The sequence below is a fragment of the Oryctolagus cuniculus genome, chromosome 8 (assembly GCF_051225735.1).
Source record: "Oryctolagus cuniculus isolate XC-2025 breed Fujian yellow rabbit chromosome 8, ASM5122573v1, whole genome shotgun sequence".
Lineage (NCBI taxonomy): Eukaryota > Metazoa > Chordata > Mammalia > Lagomorpha > Leporidae > Oryctolagus > Oryctolagus cuniculus.
This window is the reverse complement of record NC_142874.1, coordinates 74,066,755-74,093,887: the sequence shown is the minus strand read 5'-3', so window position 1 is coordinate 74,093,887 and position 27,133 is coordinate 74,066,755. Positions and strand designations below refer to the sequence as shown.

Below are 27,133 nucleotides of genomic sequence, written 5' to 3'. Positions count from 1 at the left end.
GAGAGTATTTAGGAGTGAACCAACAAATAGGACATCTCCTAATCTCTGTCTCTGTCTCTCTCTTTCTCTCTCTCTGGATAAAATAGCTTAAAATAATTTGAAAGCATCATCATAACATCAGGATATGTCTATGCGTTGTTTCTTTTAAAAGTAAGAGAAAAAAAAAACACTAATAAATTGAATGTCTCATTTCATAAATGAGAAAACAGAGGCTCAATGTTGAATGGAGGGTTACTGACAGGAAAAGAAGAATTCCATCTTCTGACTCACTGGCCGGTGTTTGTTCCATTATTTCTCCCCAAGGATCAAAATCACTCAACATACAGGATACAACCTCAGACATGTCAACACCATAAATTAACTATCCAATATGTTGTAAGTTAAATCCATAGCACATGGTTGTAGCTACTGGATTATAAAATCATATGAATTTTAAGACCTTTTGAATTACATCTATATGCATGCAAAGATAAAATTTCATTTTACAAACTTCAACAAAAGTAAAATTTTGCTCTCACTAGTATCATTTCCACTGCATTTGGGTATTACATCACTAAAAGAAAGCATCCAATGTCCCTAGATATTTTAAAAACAATGTATTAAATCAGGAAACAATCATTTATCCCTTTGTTATCAATAAAATACTTTGACTCTGTCATAATGCAAACAAAAATCAAAATTCACTTTAATTTATTTTATTGTAAATTCTATTAACTACTTGCTAAGAGTATTAGAGGTAATAGTTGCCATTTAATTTCAGGTTAACTTTTCATATCAAAATAATAGCAATGATTTACATACTTTTCATGTGAAATGTTAAATTTATTTTCTACTAATATAATCATTTATTTCTGCTAACTGCACTTGGATGTATAAATCTGAGTGAATATTTTATTGCAATAAAGTTAAAAATACAGTAAAGTAAAACCAAGTTCAATGAAACATGATATTGGTAATTTGTGTTATTATCACATTATTAGGTCATATTATTACATCACTTTTAGTTTTCAAAATAATGCAGCTCTTGTCATGCCAAATTAAACAATAATAGACTTTAACTCTAGTAATCAAGTGCCTAACATATTACAAACATTACAAACATGTGTGGCATCCTCATTCATTTATATCTCCTGAGCAACAGCACTGATAAAGCCTGAAAACAAGGTGGGGTGTTATAAATGAACTCATGAGCCTGGGTTGTGGCACAGTGAGAGTTAAGTCGCCACTTGAGGTGCTGACATCCCATATGAGAATGCCGATTCATGTTCCAGCTACTATACTTCTGTTCTGGTTTCCTGGTTACTCCAAGAGACAGCAGATGATGGCACAAGTCCTTGGACCCCCACCACATATCTGGGAGACCATGATGGAGTTCCTGGCTCCTGGGTTCAGCCTAACTCAAATCCTGCAGTTGTGGTCATTTGAGGAACAAAAATGTGAATGAAAATTCAATGTGTGTGTGTGTGTGTCTCTCTTGTCTCCCTCTCTCTGTTACTCTGACCCTCAAATATATGAATAAATGAAACTTTAATTTATAAATAAATAATTGAAGGACTCAGCTAAACATGAAACTTGGTACTGAAGGAATAAAAATAATCAACTCAGAATATCTTTTCACGGTTTACTGTGCTGCATGCTAGTTTAATTCCTTAAGATACTTAAAAAAAAAAAAATTGGCACTATTGGTAATCTCTCTTAACCACACAAAAAAATTGGAAGCCAGCACTGTGGTACAGCAGGTTAAACCATGCCACTTCAAGTCCTGGCTGCTCACTTCCCAGTCAGCTCCCTGCTAATGTGTCTAGTAAAACAGCAGAAGGTTGCCCACACACTTGGCCCATGCCATCCACAAGGGAAGTCAGGATGGAGTTCCTGGCTTCTGGCTTCAGCCTGCCCCAGAGCTGGCTTTTGCAGCCATTTGGAGGAGTGAACCAGCAGTTGAAAGATATTTCTCTCTCTCTCTCCTTTGTCTTTCAAATAAATGAACAAATAAATTCTTTTAAAAAAATAAAAAAAATATATAGCAGACATTAGAAATACCAAAAGATCTTTATTTTGATGAAGTTCATCTTTATCTTACTGACCTTTCTATGTTCCTGTAGGCTTGATGCTGAAGAACACTTTTTATTGCACACTGAACATATGAGCTTTTTCTTTGGATCTCCTATAACAGAAACAAAATGCTACCATGAATTAAGTATTACTTAAAGGAGCAACAGACAGGATGTGTCCAGGTGACACATAATTTCATCTTCATACTTTGCAATCTTAAGCTGTATAGTTTTGGAGATATAGCCATCAAACTCAGATAAGAGCAAGTTGTATTTAAATCCTTTCTTAATAAATTTGAGAAATTCTTAGTTTGACAAGCCACTTTATACACTATAAAATAGGATTTTCACTTTTCCATGTACTAATACAATATTAAATGAGAAAAGCACATTTTGACAAAAAAAATTTAAATCAAAAATAAAATTTAAAAAAGGTGTTTATATAAGAAAAATGTTTATTAATCCACATATTTTGCTACTGCCCTTATATGCCAATAGAGTAGTCTACTTAATCAGTTGAGATTTCAGGATGGAATATATTTTCTTCTTTCTAGCACTAGATTCACAAAATTGATGAGCACATGCTTTATGCAATTAGTGTCAAGAAACAGAATAAAGTAAAATCAAGTGCAATGTGGCATTATATTGGTAATTAAGAGTTACCAAATGGAAACAAAGCCCAATTTTGTCTTTTTATGTCATTATTATGTTTACAGTAGCTCATTTCACATTTCATATTTAGTTTAAAATGGTTAAGAAAAAAAAAGGGCCAGTACTGTGACATCAGGTAAAGCCACTGCTTGAGATGCCAACATCCCACATGGGTACCAATTCATATTCCAGCTGTTCCACTTCCAATCCAGCTTCCTATTAATGGCCTGACAAAAGCAGTGGAGGATTCCCCAAGTGCTTAGGCCCCTTACATCCATATGGGAGAACCAGAAGAGGTTTCTGGCTCCTGGCTTTTCTTTACCTTTGCAACCACCTGGGGAGTGACCCAGCAGATGTAAGATCTCTCTGTCTCTATCTCTATCACTTTGCCTTTCAAATAAATAAATAATTTTTAAAAAGAAATGAAAAGACAATAAAAATATACTGTAAAATGTATTGTAATAATAGCACCATATGAGCTACCAAATATAATCACAAAATTGTTTTTTCAACTTTTATTTTTTTTACTTCAAATATACAAAAAAGAAAGCAGAATATAACAAATCATGACATATTGATCACCTAATCCCAACAATGGCCATCTCTGCCTTAAACACAATGTATCCACTACGCTAGTTCTCTGTTACTCTGAATCAAATCCAAAAGAATTAAAATCAACATTGCAAAATGATATGATTTCATTGAGAAATATCTTTTTGAAAGAGAAGCACACTTTTATATAAAGGAAATTTTGAATTCAGTCTTATTATTCAAGATGCCTCTTTTATTCACTGTTTTAGTAAGCTAAATATTACAGTCAAGAAAAATTTTCATGGTGATTGGCAAACCATATAACCACTAAAGGAGAAAATTCTCACAAGTGATTTGTTTTTAATTTGAAAGTGAGAGTTACAGAGAGAGAGGAGGAGACACACACACACACACACACATACACACACAGAGGAAGAGAAAGATCTTTCATCTGCTGGTTCACTCCTTTATTGGCCACAATGGCCAGGCTGGGCCAGGCTGAAGCCAGGATCCAGGAGCTTCATTTAGGTCTCCCAAGTGAGTGTAGAGACCCAAACACTTGGGCCATCTTCCACTGCTCTTCCAGATGCATTAGCAAGGACCTGACACAGAAATGGAGCAGCCAGGACTTGAACCAGTACCCATATGGGATATGGGCAGTATCAATTTCCTATGAAAATATGTATCTCTTAGATGTGAGAAGCCACTGAGAAAGAATATTCTCTCTTTATCCAGCTCCTTCTAGCTTGGAATGCCCATCTTCCACCCACAAGCTTTCATTGCCCTATTCCATCTGTGATATTGTGATATCGATCCCATGGCACCCTCTGCAAGACAGGGCACAACAATACAGACAGCTGGTCCTAAGACCCTCCTCACTCCAGAGGGCCCTGTGCAAACCTTCAAGGAAAGACACTGAAGCCTATGGGCAGGCATTGCTGGTTTTCCCCACCAGGTCATGCATATGCAATAGAGTCGCCATAAAACCTCAACAGGGTAGGGTTCCAGAGCACCAAGATAGCTGAACACACAGAGGTTACTGGAGGGTGGTGCTTGGAGAAAGCATGAACTCTCCATGCCTTTCCTCATTCTGTGCCTATTCCTCTCATCTTTGCTGGAATATCTTTCATAACATCATAAAGCTAAGTGTTTCCCTGAGTTCTGTGAGTCATTCAAGCTGTGGAAGCCCTGATTTATGGGATGGGTTAGAAGCATAGACAGAATAACTTGGAGCTTGTGACTGGAATCTATAGAGGGGGCGGCTGTGGGGACTAAGCTTTCAACCTGTGAGATCTGATGCTTTCTCCAGGGAGATGGCTTCAGATTGATTTAGAGGAGGCCCAGCTTGTGTCCACTACAGCCCTGATGGCTTGCTTGCTGGTGAGGAGAAATCCCCACACTTTCTGAGGCTACAGAAGTCTACCATGCTGACTGTTACGTAAAAGCACAGGGTTCCTATCACACCATCCCTTATGGCAACTGCACCTTGAGAACAGGCCCAGGCTTTTCTCACTGGGTGGGTCAGAGGAGAAACAGACTGGGAAGAAGCAGACATCCTCAACCACCCCTCACTTTACCTCTGCACTCCTTGCCTGGTAATGACACCAAGCTCCAGAGTCACAGCCACCATGTGCAGCACACCTGACCATAGGAACACAGAGTACACTCATCCTCCCTCTCTACTCTTCAACCTTCTCTCTCCTCCTCTGCCTCAGTATCAACTCAAGTCTTAGCTCCTATGGGAAAAAATCCAGGAAAAATTTATGACTGTATCTGCAAATGCAGATGTTATCTCTCGTGAATACCAAGTCTCTTGTTAGCATACACAGAATCTAAGCAAAGAAGAAAGATGGCAAGTAGATCAAGAAACTCAGTACCTTCACCCTCTGCCTCCTCTTGGCTAACTGAAGGTTCTTACTAGCCTATAGGCTTCCCTAGTTTCAAGAAAAGCAGCACCAACAAATCCTTTGTCAGACTTTATCCTAGTTGAGTTTTACCATATTCAGGTAAGTCTAATATTAGACTTTTTTTTTTGACAGGTAGAGTCATAGACAGTGAGAGAGAAAGACAGAGAGAAAGGTCTTCCTTCTGTTGGTTCACTCCCCAAATGACTGCCATGGCCGGTGCTGTGCCGATCTGAAGCCAGGAGCCAGGTGCTTCCTCCTGGTCTCCCATGCGGATGCAGGCGCCTAAGCACTTGGGCCATCCTCCACTGCCCTCCAGGGCCACAGCAGAGAGCTGGACTGAAAGAGGAGCAACCAGGACTAGAACCTAGCACACATATGGGGATGCCAGTGCTGCAGGCAGAGGATTAATTAAGTGATCCAGGGCACAGTCCCCTAATATTTGACTTTCATATTCAAATTTTAAAATATTGAAAGACACATAACTGATAGCAGTAGGTGAATGGTGAAATAAATTAACAAAACTGCACTAAATATGTAGTCATTTAAGTATCATGAATTTTAAAACACTGTGGATTAAGAATGTTAGCAGCTAGTCTGACAACCTATCACCACTTTTTACAATTTCTATGGAAAATATTACTGCATGGTTCAAAATTCAGCTTCTCTCCCTTCAGTAACTTCAATTCACATCACTTAACAAGGAACATATTTGCCATCATTAGTAGAAATGGCAAACTCTTCTCATTTTATGGACACTTTCTCCTTTCTGTGACATAGGATTCTACATTCAGATCCTTGAGTATTGTTTTCCTTGCTATCCCCCCCCCCAAAAAATAATACTTTTTTCCCAAATGTCTATGTGGTTCACAAAGGAAAGGGGAGAAGCAAGAGAGAAACTACAAATGAGAAACTGAGATCATGTATTATCTCCAGCAAAAGACACGTATAGTGATCTCCATCAACAAAAACAAGATTTTCTATTGCAGAGTACCCACAACATAGAAACAAAATAAAAACAAAAATTTCTCCTATGAATTACTTCCTATAAAATACCATGAATTTCCAGGATCAATAATATTATAATATCCAAGGACAATTACAAGAAGCCTCAAAGAAATTACTCTTACAGCATAGCCTGAACACCACATGCCCAGTAACAAGAAAGCAAAATTTTCCAGTTTCAGTCTACATCTGTTCTTTTACTTAGTTCAGCAAAGTTAACTTTAAAACTGACATGAAAGTTTTGTTACAATATGTTGCAGACATAGATGGAGAAAATTAAGAACAGCATTTTAACCAGAACAGCATTTTTCATGAAAACTATGGAGACAAGTCTATCAAAGAGTTATGCATACTTTTTGCAATCACAGAAAAGGGCCCAGTAGGTGGAATTCAGAAAAATGTCATCTTTTCTATGTACTTCAAAAGAAAAAAAATGAAGCCTGAAAACTGTCAAGTCCAAAAGTGATGGGCATGAACCCAAATGTGTACTGCCCAAGGCCCTACCTTCCGCCACCCAGAGCTTTCATTAACAGCTTACACTTAACAGGCAACCCAAGCAAATAATGCAAAGTGGGAACCTGCAGTCATGCTCATACCAGCCTCAGTTACTTTATTACTACTAATGTGATTATCTTATGGATGGTGAGCAAACATAGACATTCAAGGTTACTTTAAAATGTTCATTGAAAATAGAATTAGAGGGGCCAGCACTGTGGTGTAGCAGGTAAAGCCAATGCCTACAAAGACCAGCATCCCATATGGGAGCTAGGTCAAGTCCAGCTGCTCCAATTCTGACCCAGCTCTCAGCTAATGTGCCTGGGAAAGAAGTGGATGATAGTCTAAGTGCTTGGGACATGGGAGATCCGGAAGAAGCTCCTGGATTAGCTCTGGCCATTGCACCTATCTGGGGAGTGAACCAACGGATGGGAGACTTCAGTCTCTTTCTCTCTCTCTGAACCAATGGATGGGAGACTTCAGTGTTGCACAAACTTTTTGAAGTATGCTCACATCACATGGGCATCAAGCAGCCTAAGAAATCCACTTTCCTCTATATCCAGGGACATAATTCTACCCACTTCCAAAAATTCAAGGATAAATACATGAGAAATGTATTTGGACCTCAACTTCCTTAATGGAAAAGGTACTACTCAAATGAGTGAATAGGGTTCAATTTGTAAATCAAAATAGATTTGCTGACTGCCTCCCATGCACTAAGCAGATAAACTCTGACAGTTAAATTTTATATGTGTTTATTATTTAATTTGATGTTACGCAGAATGTAAAGATCATTTATTATTCCAAACATATTCAACTTCTATGTCAAAATGTATTAAGAATTTCCCCTAATATAGGAGAATATATGTACTGAAAATACTGAATTTTATTCTAAAGAGATTAAAGCAGAAAGGCTTCACTTACTATTTGAAATTATGCCTGTAATCATCAACAAGTGATTAAAGCAGAATTTCATATGCTGAAACATGACAACTGTTCATTGCAAACAGTAATTCCTAATGTATACAACTACCAAGGTCCACTAGATTCTAGCTGAGATTTACAGTTGCGATTAATTTGGAGATCAGAAAAATAATAAGTGCTGCTAAAATCAACCTGAAAAATGGAATAGCGTTCAGTGAAAGAAAAAGAGTCTACTGCCAGAAGGCGCATCTGTGTGAAACACAATGGAAAAGCCAGCTCGCTTCTCCAGGGTGAGAATTGAAAACAGATCTCTGTGGCCTGTGGAGAGGAAACCCCTTTCATAGTGACCCTCCAGTGACTCCTCACCAGCGTGGACGTTTTCCTGGTGCCTTTTCAGGGCATCTTTGCTCTTCAGCCTTTTCCCACAGCTGTCGGCCTTGCACACAAACCTGGCATCCCCCCGGCACGTCTCCTGGTGCTGCTCAAAACTATAAGACAACCAACAAGTGAAACAGGGGGAAGGAATGCTGAAGACAAACCTACAAAATTCAAACTTCACGGCAGGCTTTGGTAGTACATGCTTGCTAGTGGAGTCTGGAGTCATTTCATGCATTACCTATGCAGGTAAGGAAAGCATTTACATTCTGTAGCCACATGATATTGAATCACTAAGAAGCATGGAAATGCACATGCAAAAAAAAATGACCCATAGTTATACAACAGCCATCTGATAACTCAGACACAAAACCTCGATGCTGAACTGAAGGAAGAATTGCAAACTGAACACTGAAAACTTCGCGAAGAATCCTTCAGACTGCTTTTCGCTGTGCAATGAAGAACACTGAGAGGGAAATGGGGAGAAACAGAGACAGAAAAACAAACACTGAAAGTCCAAGAAAAAACTTATGCATTATGTTAACTTTGAATAAAATCATGCTCATGATCTCTCCTTTCACTCAGTCTTCTGCCTTTTAAGGTTTTTAGTAGTTCTCCATTTAACTAAAAGCACTAGCAAGCAAGGGTATCACTTGTATAGAATATGTAATAATAAATCCAATAAAAGTTGACTAGAATGCAGTTTTAAAGTATATTTATTAAAGTATATTTATAATATTTATTAAAAAGTGTATAGTTCTTGCTTTATTTTTAAAGACCTGCAATAGAATCTCTAAGCATTAATCTCCTTTTACTAGAAAAGCTTTCATTTTTAAGCTCATTCAATTTAAGTTTTAAGCAGACATTTAAAAAATTTTGTTAAGTAAAACTTGAAGCATGTAATAGATGGAAATAGTTCAAATATGAATCATAGTGTTCTCTAGAATTTTAATTTAATGAAACCTAAAAAAAAGTAACACTAAGCCATATGTTAAAGATTTCTTATTCATATGTAAGGTCATTCATGATCCCATGAAATATATTTAGAAGAGTAATTTTATGTTTCCAACATAAATTGTAATTCATGATTCTGTAAAACATTTCAATAAAAGAATAATTAATGTGTTATATAAGTTGTTAAAGGATACACAGATGTGTGTGGGGTCACTGAATTCACCATATTGTCATATCCTTCATCTATTCATCTTGAAACTTCTCCTCCAAAGTTGCTAAGAAATAAATAGTGTTTCCTCGAACATTCATGTATTTTTTATACTAAGAACGCTCTCCATTCCTTAAACTTTTCTTTAACTGACTCCAGAGGGAATATCAAATGCAGACAACTGAAACTTGATCTGTCACCTCCAAGCAATAGCTATAGTATGACATCTGTATTTCAGATTAATAAAACAGTGAGTTTGATATTGAATAGCAAGTTAGCAAATAGACAAAGAGTCCTTACTATAACAATGTTTCCTTATTAAATTTCATAATCAGAACAGTTCAAAAATCAATGTTATCCTAAAAAGACACTGAAAATTCTAAATAAAATAGCAACTGGTACCTGATTCATGGTTAAAAATTTGTTTTGAGTGTCTGCTGATTCTTTCTACAAAGACAATGAAAACTAGTACTTTGATGACTGAAGCAGAAATCAGGGCAACAGATAAGTAGGGAATTTACTTTGAAACTAAAATAATGAATACGGTAATAGCAATGTCAGTGCCAATGAAGAATGCTAAATCTCTCTCATGTAGACACATGGACACACACATGCACACACACATAAATATCTGTTAAAACCATCAGACGTTAAAGGAAAAATTAAGCAAAGAACTTGAAAGATATTCTTTAAGATACTCACTGTCTTTGCAAAGCCTGCTTAACTGGGAACTTCTTCCCACAGCTTTTGCACTTATACTCTTTCTCCTCTGTGGGCTTCTGGTGCAACGTCTGAAGATGCTCAGCGAGAATTTCCTCACTGGCAAAGCTTGATTCACAATGGGGACAGGCACAGTCTTCTTTACAATCAAGGAGATCTGTGCATTTATAAAGAAAGCAAGTTTATTAGATAAAAATCCACAGCCAAGAACTGGGCAGTTTTACCCTCACTTTAAAATAAAGTGGACTGTGTTTAATGAATATCCATAGCATTGTCCACAGAAAATTATAGAGAATATTACTAGAGATACATTATTTTTAAAATCATTCTTCTTGTGTTACCCAATTAATGGATAATCAAATTCAATTTTAACTTAGGTTTTAATGTTAACTTTTCAAAACAAAAAAGCATTCTATATGTTGAATTGCAAAACAAGATTTCTTCCCTAAAATGGGTCATCTATAGTTCACTTTTAGTTTCACATAGAGAAAAATCCAACCGAGGCAAACTATGTTAAATTACCAAGGGGACTCTCACATTTATGTGAAAAAAGAATACGGTCATAAAAACAGGGCTGCAGTGAGTGAGGCTCCCCTACCCCATATGGACTCATACAGCTCTGCCCAAATTTTTTAGTGTGCTATTTAAATTACATAAAATTTTCTCTAATTATCAAATGAAGTTAATTTAGAAAACACACACACAAGAAACAAGGAAAATAAAAAACACCAATAATGACATCATGAATAGGAAATTGCTGTATTTCTAGCCTGACTTGTCTTTTGTACATACATCTTTTATGCACAGTCTAGGAACAGTTATATCTGTGATTATATTTTCCACATAATTTTATATGTTACTCTTTTTTTCCCATTTAACATCATCTCAAGTCAACAATAATTTTAAACATAAGGCACTATAATTTATGTAACCAATTTCTTCACTGTTACATATTTGAATGACTTCTTTTTCGGGACTTTTATTTTTGTTGTTTCTTTGTTTGTATATACAATACACTAAGAATTCTAAATAAAAATAGCAACTGGTACCTGATTCATGGCTAAAAATTTGTTTTGAGTTTCTGCTAATTCTTTTCACAAAGACAATAAAAACTTGTATTTTGATAACTTAAGCAGAAATCAGGGCAACAGATAAGTAGGGAATTTACTTGTAAACTAAAATAATGAACACAGTAATAACAAGCCCTGTGGTAACAGAGAAAAAAAATAATGTGGAAACATAGAATACAAAAGAAATAATCTTCATCAGTGCAAATGTGACATTCCAAATAGTGCATGGAGAACACAAAACAGACCGAGTCTTTCCTCACCTGCCCCTTAAAGAATCTACAATTAGGAAACAGACTTCAGCTGGCAATGGTAGGAGACTGCTCCCACTTTCTCAGCCAATAACATACAATTAGAATAGGAAATTCATGAGAAGTATTATCCACACTGCAACTAATGAAACCAGCGTCACTTCTGAAGTGGCTGTGCTACACAAAACCTGCAAGGTTCCTGTGCTGAAACCTGATCCTCCCTGGAACAGCACAGAGAGGCAGGACCTCTGCCATCTCCTGAATGAGCTTAGCGCCTCTTCATAAAGGGGCCCAGGAAGCTTATTCCCCACATGTGTTAGGTGAGGACACATGGAGAAGGTGACACCTAGGAGTCATCAGCCCTCACTAAACACCACATTGGCTGACACCTTGATCAAACTAGGACTTCCCAGGCTATAGAACTGTAAGCAATAGATTTCTGTTTTTTATAAATTACCTCATCTAAGATTATTTTGTTGTGGCAGCCAGAACGGACTCAGACTTAGTCAATTACAAAATGTGAACAACTATAACATCACTGATTTTCCCCTCTAATGCCATAAAAAAGAAAATACAAAACAGCACAAACAAGGTTCACTAGTACTTGATTATTCCTCTACAGGTGAGAAGCAAGTGGAATCACCCGAATTGCAGAAGTGATTTGTGCAAGTTCAGCCTATGGTTATTTTAAGGTTTTGGTCATTAAACTATGACAACCTAGCAATCCTGCCGGGGTCTGTGATCAGAATAAGAAAAGATTCCCAGAATCTGCAGATTCCCAAAAGATCTCTAAAAGGAATGAGGCCCAGGAACAAATCCCCCAGGATCCGGCAGGGTCCTCCTGCGCACCTGACCTCTGAACTCATTTTTTTCACGTGTGCAGATGAGAAAGAAAATATTCAGAGAGTCAGTGCCTTGCCCACTGTGACAGACTGATGAGTGGCAGAGCCAGGGCAAGGGCAAGAGTACAGAAATCCTGACAATTTGTAACCACAATGCACCAGCGAGAGTACCAAGAGCCAGGACCCACCCCAGTAAAGCAGGGCTGGCCCTGACCTTGGAAGACCTACAGGACACATCTATCACCCACCCCCGGCATTTCTGTCCAGCTGCAAAAAAATGAGCAAAAATCTGGATATCCTCTGAGAGCAGTTTTGTAAAAAACTATTTGGAGAACAGTGCATGACAATGCACCCATAATTCAAAAGGTCCAAACTGCACTCGTTCTACAATTTTTAATCTCTCAGATCACAAATTAAAGATTCAATACCTTTTCTGCCAGCTGTTGATGGTCCTTTAGAATTTTCAACCTCCCCTTCTTTGATCACGGTCATCATTTGTTGTTCTTCCTCATCCGCTTCCATGTCACTGTCCAGGTAGCCAATCAGAAGTTCTGTATCTGTTTCTATATCTTCAACCGCCAAATAGAAAATATTTTCCCCTTCCTAAAACAAACAAACAAAAAAATAAGTACTGAAACATTCAGTTATTTCTGATAGTAATTAAGAAATCAATTTAGGACACAATAATTGAGTACCATCTGCCCATCAAAAGTTAAGAATATATTTTTTCCTATATCCTCAATTGATCTGGATGCTAAAAAAGAAAAGTGACAACATTCAGTCACCTGACAAATAAAATACAAATATATACAATAAAAAAATAGTGGGGCATGGCACACCAGTTAACATGTTGTTTGGGACACCTCCATCCCATAGCAGAGTGCCTGGTTTGAGTCCTAGTTCTATTTCCAATCCAGCTTCCTGCTAATACACACACTGGAAATTAGCAGATGTTGACCCAGGTACTTGGATCCCTGCCACCCCATGGGAGGCCCAGATGGAGCTCCAGGCTGCTGGCTTCAAGCTTGCCTATCCTTGGCTGTCCTGGACATTTGCGGAGTGAACCAGTGGATGGAAGGTCTCTCTGTTTCTTCATATCTGTTGTGTGTTTCTCTGCCTTTCAAATAAAATACAAATAATTTGTAAGATTTATTTATTTATTTTGAGTGTCAGAATTACAGACAGAAAGGGAGAGACACAGAGAGGGAGAGATATTCCACCTGCTGGTTCACAACCCTCCCCCCACCCCCCGCAAAGGCTGCAATGGCCAGCATGGGGCCAGGCAGAAGTCAGGAGCCAGAAGCTTCATGAGGGTCCCCCATGTGGGACCATCTTCCTGGGCCATCCTCCACTGTTTTTCCCCAGACATTAGCAGGGAGCTCAAATAAAACTAGAGCAGCCAGGACACAAATTGATGCCCATATGGGATGCCAGCATGCTGGTCCCATTTTTATTTTTTTCTTTCCTTTTCTTTTCCTTTTTTAAAAAATAAATTTCTTTTTAAAAATTCTGGGAACAGGCATTTGGCCTGGCAGTTAAGATGCGAGTGACATGCCAGTGTCCCATATCATAGGTCCTGAGCTCTGTGCCTGGCTGTCTGCCTGCTGGAGCAGACCCTGGGAGGTAGCAGGTGATCACCCCAGTGACTGGCTTCCTGCCACCCACTTGGGAGATCTGGATTGAGTTCTCAGCTCCTGGCTTTGGTCCCAGTCACAGGCAACTCTCGGAATTTAAGAAGCATGCCAGTAGATCGGAGTTCACTCTGTCAGTTCTCTGTTCTTCTGAATTAATATGAAAAAAAAATTTTAAAGATAGTAACATGAAGCCAGCAGCAGGTAGACATTGTGTGCAACACTGGCATCTCTTAACTGGTGCCAGTTCATGTCCTGGTTGCTATACTTCTGATCCAGCTCCCTGCTAATGGCATGGGAAAGCAGCAGAAAATGGTTCAAGTACATGGGCCCTTGCACCCATGTGGGAGATCTAAATGGAACTCCTAGCTTCAGCGTGGCCCTACCCTGGCTCTTACAGCCACCTAGGCAGTGAAACAGCAGATGGAAGATCTTGGTCTTTTTGTCTCTCCCTCTCTATAACTCTGACTTTCTAATAAATAAATCTTTTTAAAAAGATAATGATATCTATACATATCAAATAAACGAATAAAACTTTTAAGTGAATTTTACACCATTAATTGGTCTTGTACATGGTAACACCTTGTGGAGGTCCATCATTCAGACTGTCAAGCAATAGTGCTGCTTACTCATAGAGAAGAGCAATGAAATATCAATTATTTCATAATGGATAATATTAAATGCAAAAGTGGGGGGGGGGACCTTCAAATTCCAAGAGAAACCTCAGGCAATTGTTTTCCTGAAAGAATTTCTGAAAAACTGGAATAGAAATACAAAAAAGATTATACATCTGGAAGGCTCAAGATGCTGGCAAAGCCATCGTATATGGCCCTCACCACTTAGCCTCCATGAATCCCACAGAAATGACAGAAAGAGAAGAAAATGAAACAATCAACACCAATCAACAAACTAAAATGTCTTAGAAAATTCCTGAAGACAGAAATCTGACATGGTTGAAATGATGGACAAGTAAAGCAGGAGGAACTTCAACTAATAAAACAAATAGAAGAAAAATGCAGCTAAGAAAAAAATTTTTTCCAAGGATATCCCATAGAAATCACACTTGGAATCAACTGGTAGAAGAAAGAGTCCCTCTTGGATTGAACCAGTCACTAGGGAAGCTAGAAATGGGACTTCTGTTCTCAGGAGAAAGCCCCCAAAATTGCTCTCTTTTTCACAGTTGAGGAGATTTCTTAGTTTTGCTGCTGAGAATAAAGAAAAGAAAAGCACAATCTGAATTTACTGAAACCTTCTTGATGGGCAAATGGTAGGAAGGACAAAGAAAACAAGCTCCACCCAGAAAAGACACTCAATAAAGCATAGAACACAGAGAAAAGTCTTCTTTCCTGTGACCATATCAGAGCTCTTAATTACTTAAAAGAAAAAGAGAAAAATGAAAGTGGTAAAAGGGTGAGGAAGAAGAGTGCGTAGAGAATGCACGGATATGCACATGCATGCATGCACAAACAGGATACTCATGAAAAATTAAACACACACAATTGTTTATACAGTTATGTTGAGGGTGGGAAAGAAGCTATTCTATATTCAATATTGTATAGTTTGGGGATTCATTACAAGAACAGATTGTTTTATAATTTTAGAAACACAACATATTTTTAAATTCCATGGAAATGAGAGAAGTTATGATCATACTCATATAACACTGTGGAAGAAAGGCTTAATTCAAAAGCTTAAACCCTTAAAACAAATTTAACCATTAGCTTCAGTTAAAGGATATTCCTATAATATTCACAGCACTCATGGAAGTTTTGGATTTTATACCTCCTATACATATGAAGTTATTTCTCATTAAAAAAAACTGAATAAACTTCTATATGACTGTTAACTCCTTTTTTTGAATGACATACTTCCAGTGTATTTTATAATCATAAGCATAACCCACCACCAAGTAAAGACTTAAACCAATAGTAAAAAGAAAAAACACTGTTCCTCAACAGTACAGACAAGGACTGTAAACAATAATGAAAGCTCAAAACATCAATTTCACTGATACACATTATATTCTTTGTACTCTGTTACTTACGGCAGATCAGGGAAAACATCATAGAAGCCTTTGGGGACTGGCTTATTTTCAATAACATAGTGATATCCATTCGCATCCACTTTGTTAAAGACTTTTTGTGGCTGAGTAGTATTTAATTGTGTAAATATAGCACATATTCTTTATCCAGTCATCAGTTGATACACATTTGGGTTGATTACAACCTTTACCTATTCTAAATGGAGCTGCAATAAATATGGGGGTACAGATTACTCTTTATGCTGATTTCATTTCCCAGGAGTGGATGGCTGGGTCATTTGGTAAATCTATTTTCAGATTTGGAGGAATCTCCATACTGTCTTCCATAATGGTTGTACTAGTTTACAATCCTACAAACAGTGCATTAGGATATCTTTTTCCCCACATCCTAACCAGTATTTATTGTTTTTTGATTTCTGTATAATAGCATTCTAATTGAAGTGAGGTGAAGTCTCACTGAAGTGTTCATTTGCATTTCCCTGAAAAATAGCAATACTAAGTATTTTTTCTTGTTTCCATTGGCCAATTGCATTTAATTCTTTGATAAATGCCTGTTCATGTTCTTTGCCCATGTCTTAACTGGCTAGTTTGTTTTGTTGTTGCTGAGTTTCTTGAGATCTGTATAGATTGTGGATATTAATCCTTTGTCAGCTGCACACTTTGCAGATATTTTCTCCCATTCTGTTAATTGACTCTTCACATTGTTGAGTGTTTCCTTTGTCATGCAGAAGCTTCTTAGCTTGATGTAATCCCATTTGTATACTTTCACTTTTATTGCCTGTTTTTCTGTTGTTTTTTTTTCCAAGATGTATTCGACTATGCCAACGTCTTGCAGAGTTTCCACATGTTTTCCTCTAGTAATCTGATGGTATCAAGCCATAGATTTGATCCTTGATCCACTGAATTTTGTATAAGGTGTAAGGTAGGGGTCTTCTTTCATACTTTTGCATGTACATATCCAATTTTCCAAGAAACTTTTGATAAAAGGACTGTCCTTTCTCCAGGGATTGATTTTAGCTACTTTGTCAAAGATTAGTTGGATGTAAAAGTTAATTGATTTCAGGTATTTCTATTCTGTTCTACTGGTCTACATGTATATTTTTTGTGCCAGTACCAGGCTGTTTTGAGTATAACTTAACTGTAGTATGTCTTGAGGTCTGGCATTGTGATCCCTCCAGCTTCGTTTTTATTGCTTAAGATTGCTTTACCTACTCAGGGTCTCTAGTGTTTCTATATAAATTTTAGCACCTTTTTATAAAAGATTTATTTATTTATTTGAAAGTCAGAGTTACAGAGAAAGAGGCAGAGAGAGAGAGGTCTTCCATCCACCAGTTCACTCCCCAACCGGCCCCAACAACCAGAGTAGTGCCAATCTGAAGCCAGGAGCCAGGAGCTTCTTCTGGGTCTCCCACATGAGCGCAGGGTCCCAAGGACTTGGGCCATCCTCTCCTGCCTTCGCAGGCCATAGCAGAGAGCTGGATCAGAAGAGGAGCAGCCAGGACTAGAACTCGCGTCCATATGGGATGCCTGTGCTTCAGGCCAGGGCTTTAACCCACTGCACCACAGCGCTGGTCCTAGCATCTTTTCTTAAACATCAAAAAGAATGTCATTGGTATTTTGATTGGGGTTGCATTGAATATGTAAATTGTTTTGGTAATATGGACATTTTTATGATAGTAATTCTTCCAATCCATGAACATGGGAGATTCTTCCACTTTTTTGCATCTTTTATTTCTTTCTTAAATATTTTTTTTTACAGGCAGAGTGGACAGTGAGAGAGAGAGAGACAGAGAGAAATGTCTTCCTTTGCCGTTGGTTCACCCTCCAATGGCCGCCGTGGCCAGCACACTGCGCTGATCTGATGGCAGGAGCCAGGTACTTCTCCTGGTCTCCCATGGGTGCAGGGCCCAAGGACTTGGGCCATCCTCCACTGCACTCCCTGGCCACAGCAGAGAGCTGGCCTGGAAGAGGGGCAACCGGGACAGAATCCGGCGCCCTGACCAGGACTAGAACCCGGTGTGCCGGCGCCGCAAGGCAGAGGATTAGCTTAGTGAGCCGCGGCGCCGGCCATTTCATTTCTTTCACCTCCTTAGTTAAATTTATTGTGAGGTATTTAATTGTTTTAAAGTTATTCTGAGTGGGATTGATCTTAGAAGTAATTCCTCAGCCATGGCACTGCATATGTATACAAAGGCCATTCATTTTTGCATGCCAGTTTTACATACTGCAAATTTTAAAACTCTCGTTTGAGTTCCAGTAGTCTCTTAGTGGAGTCTTTTGGTTTCCCCTAACATAGAATCATGTCATCTGCGAACAGGGATAATTTGACTTCCTATGCCTAATTTGTATACCTTTGATTTGTTTTTTTGTTTGTTTGTTTGTTTTCATTTTTTTGCCTAATGTCTCTATGTAAAAATTCCAGAACTACAAAAGCAATGATGAAAGTGAACAGCCTTGTGTCTTTCTGGATGTATCTTAGTGAGAATGCTTCCAACTTTTCCCCATTCAATATGATGCTGCCTGTAGAACTGTTATATATTGCCTTGATTGTATTAAGGAACATTCCTTTTATACCTAATTTGCTTAAAGTTTTTGTCATGAAAGGATGTTGTATTTTCTAAATGCTTTTTCTGCATCTATTTAACTACCCATACAGTTTTTATTGTTCAATTTCTTTATTTGATATATCATATTTAGTGATTTGTGCATGTTGAAATATCCCTGCATACCAGGAATAAATCCCCCTAGGATTTGATTAGCTATGAGTTTGTTAAAAATTTTTGCATCTATGTACATTTTTCCATTCATATTGACTTATATTTCTCTTTCCTTGTTGTATCCCTTTCTGGCTTTGGAATTAAGATAATGCTGGTCTCTTAGAAGAAGTCTGTTTTGAATTCAATTGTTTTGAATAATATGAGAAGAATTCAAATTAGTTATTTAAAACTTCAGTGAAATTCAGCAATGAAGCCATCCAGAGCTAAGCTTTTCTTTATTGTCAGGGCCTTTATTACTGATTCAATCTCTATTTTGATTATTGGTCTGTTTAGGTTTTTCTATGTATTCATAACTCAACCTTGGTAGATTCTATGTGTCCTGAAGTATAGCCATTTCTTCTAGATTTTCCAATTTCTTGGTATATGCCTGTTTACAGTAATTCCTAATTTTTTAAATTTATTTTTTATTTATTTGACAGGAGTCATAGATAGTGAGAGACAGACAGAAAGGTCTTCCTTCCATTGGTTCACTCCCAAAATGGCCACTACAGCTAGCACTGAGCCGATCCGAAGCCAGGAGCCAGGTGCTTCCTCCTGGTCTCCCACGCAGGTGCAGGCACCCAAGCACTTGGGCCATCCTCCACTTCCCTTCCCGAGCCACAGCAGAGAGCTGGACTGGAAGAGGAGCAACCAGGACTAAAACCCAGAGGCCATACGGGATGCTGGCACCGAAGGAGGAGGATTAATCAAGTGAGCCATGGCACCGGCCTTTTTTTAAAATTTCTGTGCTGTCCATTGTGACATCTCTTATTTCATCTCTGATTTTATTGATTTGGATTTTCTCTCCCCACCCCTTTCTTTGGTTAGTAGGGCCAATGGTATATCAATTTTGTTTATGTTTTCAAAAAACCAGCTGTTAATTTCACTGATCTTCTGTATAATTTGTGCTTGTAATTTTGTTGAAGCCTCTAATTTTAATTATTTCTTTCCTCCTACTAATTTGGGGTTTGGTTTGTTCTTGATTTTCGAGGTTGCTGAGATGCACTGTTAGATCATTTATTTCATGCCTTTCCAATTTCTTGATGTAGGTACTAATTACTATAAACTTTCCACTTACCATTACTTTTGCTGTATCCCATAGATTTTGATATATTGTGCTGTCATCTTCATCAGCATATAGGAATTTTTTTTATTTCCCGTTTCATTACTTTTATGACCCACTGTTCATTCAGGAGCCTGTTGTTCATTTTCCATGTGTTTGTGTATTTCCTAGAGTTTCTCAAGCTGTTAATTTCCAACTTCATTCCATTATGGTCATAAAAAATACATGGTATGATTTCAATATTTTTTAATTTGTTGAGACTTGCTTTATGGGTCTAGCATATGGTCTATCTTAGAGAAAGTTCCTCGCACTGATGAAAGAAATGTGTATTCTTTATCTGTAAGGTGACATGATCTGTAGCTATCAATTAGGTCCATTTGACCAATAGTGTCAATTAGCTCTGTTGTTTCCTTGTTGATTTTTGTCTAGTTGATTTGTCCACTAATGAAAATGATGGGGAGAGGGGCTGATGTCTGGTACTGTTATTGTGTGGGAATTTATGTCTCCCTTTACATCCACTAACATTTGTTTTAAATAGCCAGATCCCCAAGAATTGAGTACATATACATTTACTATAGTCACATCTTTCTGTTTAATTGATCTTAATCGTCACATAATGCTCTTTTTTGTCTCTTTTAACAGTTTTTGTGTTAAAGTCTACTTTGTCTGATAATAGGATGGCTAACCCTCCTCCTTTTTGGTTTCTGTTAGCATGGAACAATTTTTTCCATCCTTTCACTGACACTGTGTGTGGGGAGCAACTGAGACTAGACTAAGTTACTGGAATTAAGACTTATTCTATGCATCTGCTCTCCCACAATATGGCACTGGGGAGGAGTAAACTTCTACGCAGCTGCCTCTCGCCAATTTGACTGATAAGCTGCAGGAGCTAATCCTGCTCCTGATTGGAGGAGAGCAGTGTGCTCGGCGTGTGGGCAGCAGAGTTAGGATTGGTGGAAGAGGACTATAAAGGAGGAGAGAGACAACATGCACGAAGGAACATCTGAAGGAACATCCAGAAAACATCTGAGAAGCCCCCGAGAGAGCCGGCCGGCAGTGTGCCGCTCCTCCGCGGAAGCGGGGAAAGTGGCAGGGGGTGCCGCCCCTCCATGGAGGTGGAGGGGCCAGCAGCCAACCCGCGAAGGACCAGCAGCAAACCCGGGAAGGGCCGAGCAGACAAAAGAACAGCGCAGGGTCTAATGTCGTTCCTCCGCGAATGGGGGAGCGACAACTGTGTACATATCTTTTTGGTGAGATATACTTCTTGCAGGCAGCAAAGATATTGGTCTTGTTTTTTAATCCATTAAGCCATTCTGTATCTTTTAATTGAATAATTTAAGCCATTTACATTCAACGTTATTACTGATAAATAACACCTTGGCCCTGTAATTTTTCCCTAACTATTCCTATTGATTGCTTTGGATTGCCTTTGTACTTTTACTAGGAGATTTTCTGCCTGAACATTCTTTCATAATGATAATTATCTGTGTTTCTGTGTGTAACACATCTTTAAGAATCATTTATAAAGGCTGGATGAGTGATGACAAATTATTTCAATTTCTGTTTGTTAAGGAAGATTTTTATTTTACCTTCATTCATAGTGAGAGCTTTGCAAGGTACAGTATTCTTGGTTGATAGGTTTTTTTTTTTTTCTTTTTAAGATATGGACTGTGTCTCTCCATTCTCTCTAGCCTATAGGGTTTCTGATGAGAAATCAGCTGTCAGTTTAATTGGAGATCCCCTGAAGCTGATCTGGCATTTCATTCCTGCAATTTTAGAATCTTTATGTTTTACTGTTGAAGTTTAACCCTATCATGCAATCACAGAATTCCCACAGTGATAGCACATAAGGCTCCCACCGTTACAGGGAGTGAGGGTCCACTTTCAGCCCCACAAGGCTTCTCCCTCCATGGAAAGGGCCAAAGCATTCCCAGATCCAGCTGCCTGTCTGTTCTACCATTTAAAAAAATTATTTAAAGTATACAAGTTTCATGTATTTCATATATACAGTTTAGGAACACAGGGATACTTTCTACCCTACCTTCCCACCCCATGCTCTAACCTTTCTTCCTTCTCTCTCCTATTCCCACTTATAATTTTTACAAAGATTTATTTTCAGTTTATTTTATACTCATAAGGGGTTAACCCTATATTCAGTAAAGAGTTCAACAAATATTATGAAGAAACAAAAATAATAACTGTTCCTCAACCTACAGACAAGGGCTGTAAATAATCATCAAACCTCAAAATGTCCATTTCACTGCAATACAGTACATCTTATGTATTCTTATAAGTTACCCACATCAGGGAAAATATATAATATCTGTCTTTTTGGGACCAGCTTATTTCACTAAGCATAATGGTTTCCAGTTGCATCCATTTTGCTGCAAAAGACAGGATTTCATTTTCTTTTTTGTTTGTTTTGTAAAGCTCAGTAGCACTCAATAATGAATATATTTTTTAAAGATTTATTTGAAAGTCAGAGTTACACAGAGAGAAGGAGAGGCAGAGAGAGAAAAAGAGGCCTTCCATCCATTGGTTCACTCCCCAGATGGCCACACTAAGCTGGAGCTGCACAGATCCGAAGCCAGTAGCCAGGAGATTCTTCCGGTCTCCCATGCGGGTACAGTGGCCCAAGGCCTCGGGCCATGTTCTACAGCTTTCCCAGGCCATGGCAGAGAGCTGGATCGGAAGTGAAGCAGCCAGGTCTTGAACCAGCACCCATAAGGGAAGCAGGCACTGCAGGCAGTGTGGCTTTACCTGCACCGCCACAGCACCAGCCCTCCATAGTGCATATATACCATAATTTCTTTATCCAGTCGTCAGTTGATGCACATCTGGATTGATTCTATATCTTAACTATTGTGAATTGAGCTGCTATAAACATGGGAGTACTGATAACTTTCTGGCAGTTTGAGTACAGGTGCCAGTGACATAGAGGGGAAGGGAGTGCCTCACAGGCTTAAGTGGATGCCACATCCCCTGACAACCCTCTAGGCAGACTTAAAGTCAGTGAGGACCACGGATTTATCCATCAGATAAAATCCCCTAGTTATAAGAACATGAGCTGGGGCACCTTGTATTTGCTTTTTAAGATGCTGTTTCTCCATACTATTTGCCGGGAGCTCTTACTGGGGTGATGTGAAACAGACAGTGTGTTCTCGCTTCCTTTGTTCAGGAGGGAACCCTGCTGCAGTCCTGATGCAGGCAGGACTCGATGTCCCTGTGGTCTACAAGGTTCTCCCTCATGCAGTAACACAACTGGCACTGGCTTCTGCAGTTTTTTTTTTTTTTTTTTAATTAAAATACTGAGTTTATTTCACAAATCTTTTTTTAAAAAATGTCGGTAAAAGGGCACAATTTGGAGTACTGGTAAATTCACTTTTTTTTTTAACTTTTATTTAATGAATATAAATTTCCAAAGTACGATTTATGGATTACAATGGCTTCCCCCCATACCGTCCCTCCCACCCACAACCCTCCCCTTTCCCACTCCCTCTCCCCTTCCATTCACATCAAGATTCATTTTCGATTATCTTAATATACAGAAGATCAGCTTAGTATACATTAAGTAAGGATTTCAACAGTTTGCTCCCACACAGAAACATAAAGTGAAAAATAATAGATGATTTTTTTTAAATGATGATGAAATCAGATCAGACCTATTGTCATGTTTAATCCCAGTGAGAGTCAAGTTGGGAGTTGATAATTTCTTTTTTTTTTTTTTTTTTTTTTTTACAGAGGATCAGTTTAGTATACATTAAGTAAAGATTTCAACAGTTTAGTTGTTTCTCATTTCTCTTTAAGATGGCATCTCCTCCTGATGCTGATTCTGACACCGGCAGGAGTGGAACAGAGGAGCACTGCCAGAGTATGGCGCTGTGCGGGAGCAGGGGAGGGGAAGGAAGCAGCGTGGTTCCCTGCTCCAAGCCTGGCAGCTGCTCAGACCCCAGTCAGCTTCCCAGGCTACAGAAAAAGTCAGTGCGTGACTGTGGAGATCCCTGTCAGCTGAAACTGCTGCAGCGGCACATGCAACTATTATTTCCTATCTTGTCATCAACTGTTAACTCTGAACAAAAATAAATAAATAAAAATAAACATTCAGTAAAAGAGACATCTCTTTCCAGTTTGAAAACCACAATAAGAGAGGGTTACCCAAAGCAAGTAAGGACTCAACTAATGAAGATTTCAGAATCATAAATCTTACTGCATATCTGATCAATATTCAAGAAAGTTCATTGAAACATCTTTCTAGCATGTTGGTCACTAATTTCGTTATGGTTTCTCACATTACCAAAAGAAGATAATAATCTTTAATTTTAAAAAATGTGATATCAGTAACTAAAACTGCAATCATAAAACACAGCATATTTATTTAGGAGGCTGGTAATAAAATTTTAATATATCAACCAAACTTTAATTTATTTTGAGTAATGACAGCATGCCAGGCTCCAAAGAATCAAACACTTTTTTTTCACTATTTGAGAAAAATACAATAAGAAGACAGAATACAGCAAAGGTACTATTCCAATCTATGTATTTAATTGACATATCCAGGTATATTTCTATCTATACTCCCCACCACTACCTGCAAGCTCTTTCCTTTCCATTTGCTACACAGTAGTATAAGTAGTATCTTCTTTAATTGCTTGCTAGCCCTCACTGCACTGTGAATCACCCTCCAATTCCTGGAACTCATCTTTGTTATTCTCCTCCCACCTCCCAAAGCTCTGATGGTCAGCACCTGCCGCGTTCCTAATCTCTGCAACTCCTTGGAGTCACCTTCCTCACTCTTGGGCTCACCCCAGGCTCAATCACCTGACCTTTGGCAGGAAGAATTTAGAGTGTTGCTCCAATGCTCTGGGACTCTCTAGTGTCATTAGCCTTGCTACAACTTTGTACTCCAGCTCTGATAGCTCCTTCAGTATTCTGATCCTGAGGTTCACTTCTGCTTATTACATCTTTCATTTCCAGTCATGGAATTTGTGGCTGATACCTCTGAACTCATTGCCCCAACAAATCACTTCACTCCTTGCATTGGTATCTTAGGGATGCCTTCCTAAGACTATGACTGGGAACCAGCAGCCTGCTTTTGGTTCTTGCCCAGTGGTTCCAGGTGATTTTGCTGAAAACATTCAGAAAGCTGTTCAACATCATACTTGTTCAAAATCAAATATTCCTCATCATTGGTTTTTCAAAATATTGCAATTTGGCTACAATACAGAATGAGTAATTGTACAATTATTATTCACTTCTAGCATTACTGGTCCTTATTTGAATTTTTTTCATGTACTTTACTCTTATTATATTTTGCTTTATTTTATTTGCACATCATTTATAGCTAATTATTTCAACCATAAGGCATTTGTAATATCAAAAAGTCACAGCAGTCTAAACATCTGACAACATAAAGTTGAGGAAAGTTAAATATCTAAAACTGGTTTTAAGAAGATTTATCAAACGTCATTTTAGAGAAAAAAATACACATACATCAATGTACTCCCAAAAGAAAAAGATAAATAAACAAAAGTATGAATACGGCTTATTTTCTTTAAAATCTTTAAATCTTTTTTTTTTTTTTTTTTGAAAGGAAGAGTTACAGGGAGAGGAAAAGAGAGAAGGAGATCTTCCATCCACTGGTTCACTCCCCAAATTGGTGCAAAGCCCAGGGCTGGGCCAGGCCAAGGCCAGGAGCCAGGAGTTTTCTCCAGGTCTCCCACAAGGGTGCATGGGCCCAAGCACTTGGGCCATCCTTTACTGCTTTCCCAGGTGCATTAGCAGGGATCTGGATTGGAAGTACAGCAGCCAGGTCTTGAAACCCGTGCCCAAATGGGATGCTGGCATTGCAGGCGGAGGCTTAACATGCTGCACTACAACATGGGACTCAAACCTTCTTTTCTAATGAAGGGAATTTGGAGAATTTTGTGCAGTTGTCTTCTACTAATCTATTCTTCATAATTTCCTGGAATTAATTAATGTATTGCCATTATGATTCAAAAAAGAAGAGAGTAAGTAATAAATGAACCTAATTCCTTGAAACCAGAAAGGGTACTGCACAATAACTAGCAATATAGGCTTGGGGCTGCCCAGGGTTCTACAGATCATTCTAGATTAATTAGCTGTGAGAACAAGAAGCTTATTGTCTCAAACCACCAGTTTTGACACCTGAAAGATTGAGAATTTAAATCTTTTTTTTATTTTATTATTTTGTTTTGACAGGAAGAGTTAGTGAGAGAGAGAGAGAGAAAGAGAGAGAGAGAGAGAAAGGTCTTCCTTTGCCGTTGGTTCAGCCCACAAATGGCCCCACGGCTGGCACTCTGCGCTGATCCGAAGCCAGGACCAGGTGCTTCCTCCTGGTCTCCCATGCGGGTGCAGGGCCCAAGCACTTGGGCCATCCTCCACTGCCTTCCCGGGCCACAGCAGAGAGCTGGACTGGAAGAGGAGCAACCGGAACAGAATCCGGCGCCCCGACCGGGACTAGAACACAGGGTGCCGGCGCCACAGGCAGAAGACTAGCCTAGTGAGCCGCGGCGCCAGCCAAAAGATGGAGAATTTAATAGTAACTTTTTATAGAGTGGTTATGAGGTTTAAAGGGAGATAATATTTTTAAAGTATGGCTAGGTTCCAGGCACAGGGTAAGCATTCATGAGCTGCAACTACTATTATTTAACAAAAACTTGAGAGCATTTTTTCAAAATTGGCTTTATCCAAACTATAGCACAACATTACTTTGATCAAGTTGTTTTTTATTAAATTACACTTGGCCAAATTACTGTTACTCAAGATATAATCCAGCTCTGCTTACCAGAGCTCTGAAATGCTTCTGCCTGGATTTCTGTTGTCATGCTCTGCTCACCTGTTATCTCCAACACTAATCACCTATCTGAACTATGGCAGCTCTTGCCTCTCCTTTATTTGCAGGGCATATGTTCTGCAGACACCAGAAAGGGCAGATAGTACCAAACTCTGTGTGTGTGCATGCACATATGTACATACGAATGTGTATATATCTATATATATATATACATATCTTTGTGTATATAGATATATACACTGTAATTTTTCTTATATAGACATACTTATAATGAAGTTTAATTTATAAATTAGGTACAATAATAGATGAACAAATGCCAGCATCCAATAACTTATAGGAGTACATGGGATGCAGTCCCACCTCTGCCTCCAATCCAGCTTCCTACTAGTGTACTTGAGAGGCAGCAGATCACAGTGGCTCAAGTACTTGGGTTCTTGCCACTTATGTGGGGAGACTCAGATAGAGTTCTGGGTTCCTGGCCTTAGTTTGGCCCACCCTCAACTGTTGCAGGCATTTGAGGAGTGAAACAGTGGATTAAATATAATTTTTTTCTCTATTTCATTTTCCCTCTTTCTTTGTCACTCTTCCCTTTCAAATAAATAAATAAAACTTTTAAAATATATATTTTACAAGCCGGCGCCGCGGCTCACTAGGCTAATCCTCCGCCTTGCGGCACCGGCACACCGGGTTCTAGTCCCGGTCGGGGCGCCAGATTCTGTCCCGGTTGCCCCTCTTCCAGGCCAGCTCTCTGCTGTGGCCAGGGAGTGCAGTGGAGGATGGCTCAAGTGCTTGGGCCCTGCACCCACATGGGAGACCAGGGTAAGTACCTGGCTCCTGCCATCGGATCAGC

The 27,133-nt window shown here is 38.7% G+C and overlaps 1 protein-coding gene across 3 annotated transcripts in view; it reads right to left on the bottom strand.

Annotated features, from left to right (window-relative positions):
- PRDM5 (PR/SET domain 5) overlaps positions 1–27,133 on the bottom strand; it is a 250,855-nt gene that overhangs the window by 115,147 nt on the left and 108,575 nt on the right. For 2 of the 3 annotated variants that reach the window (XM_089302574.1, XM_089302576.1), the window contains exons 4-8: positions 12,407–12,581; positions 9,801–9,975; positions 8,310–8,402; positions 7,928–8,049; positions 2,085–2,164 (exon numbers count right to left, since the gene is read on the bottom strand). In XM_089302574.1, the coding sequence (XP_089158700.1) occupies positions 2,085–2,164; positions 7,928–8,049; positions 8,310–8,402; positions 9,801–9,975; positions 12,407–12,581 (645 nt within the window). The remainder of the gene's footprint in view (positions 1–2,084; positions 2,165–7,927; positions 8,050–8,309; positions 8,403–9,800; positions 9,976–12,406; positions 12,582–27,133) is intronic. The other variant, XM_089302575.1, reaches the window with a different exon arrangement.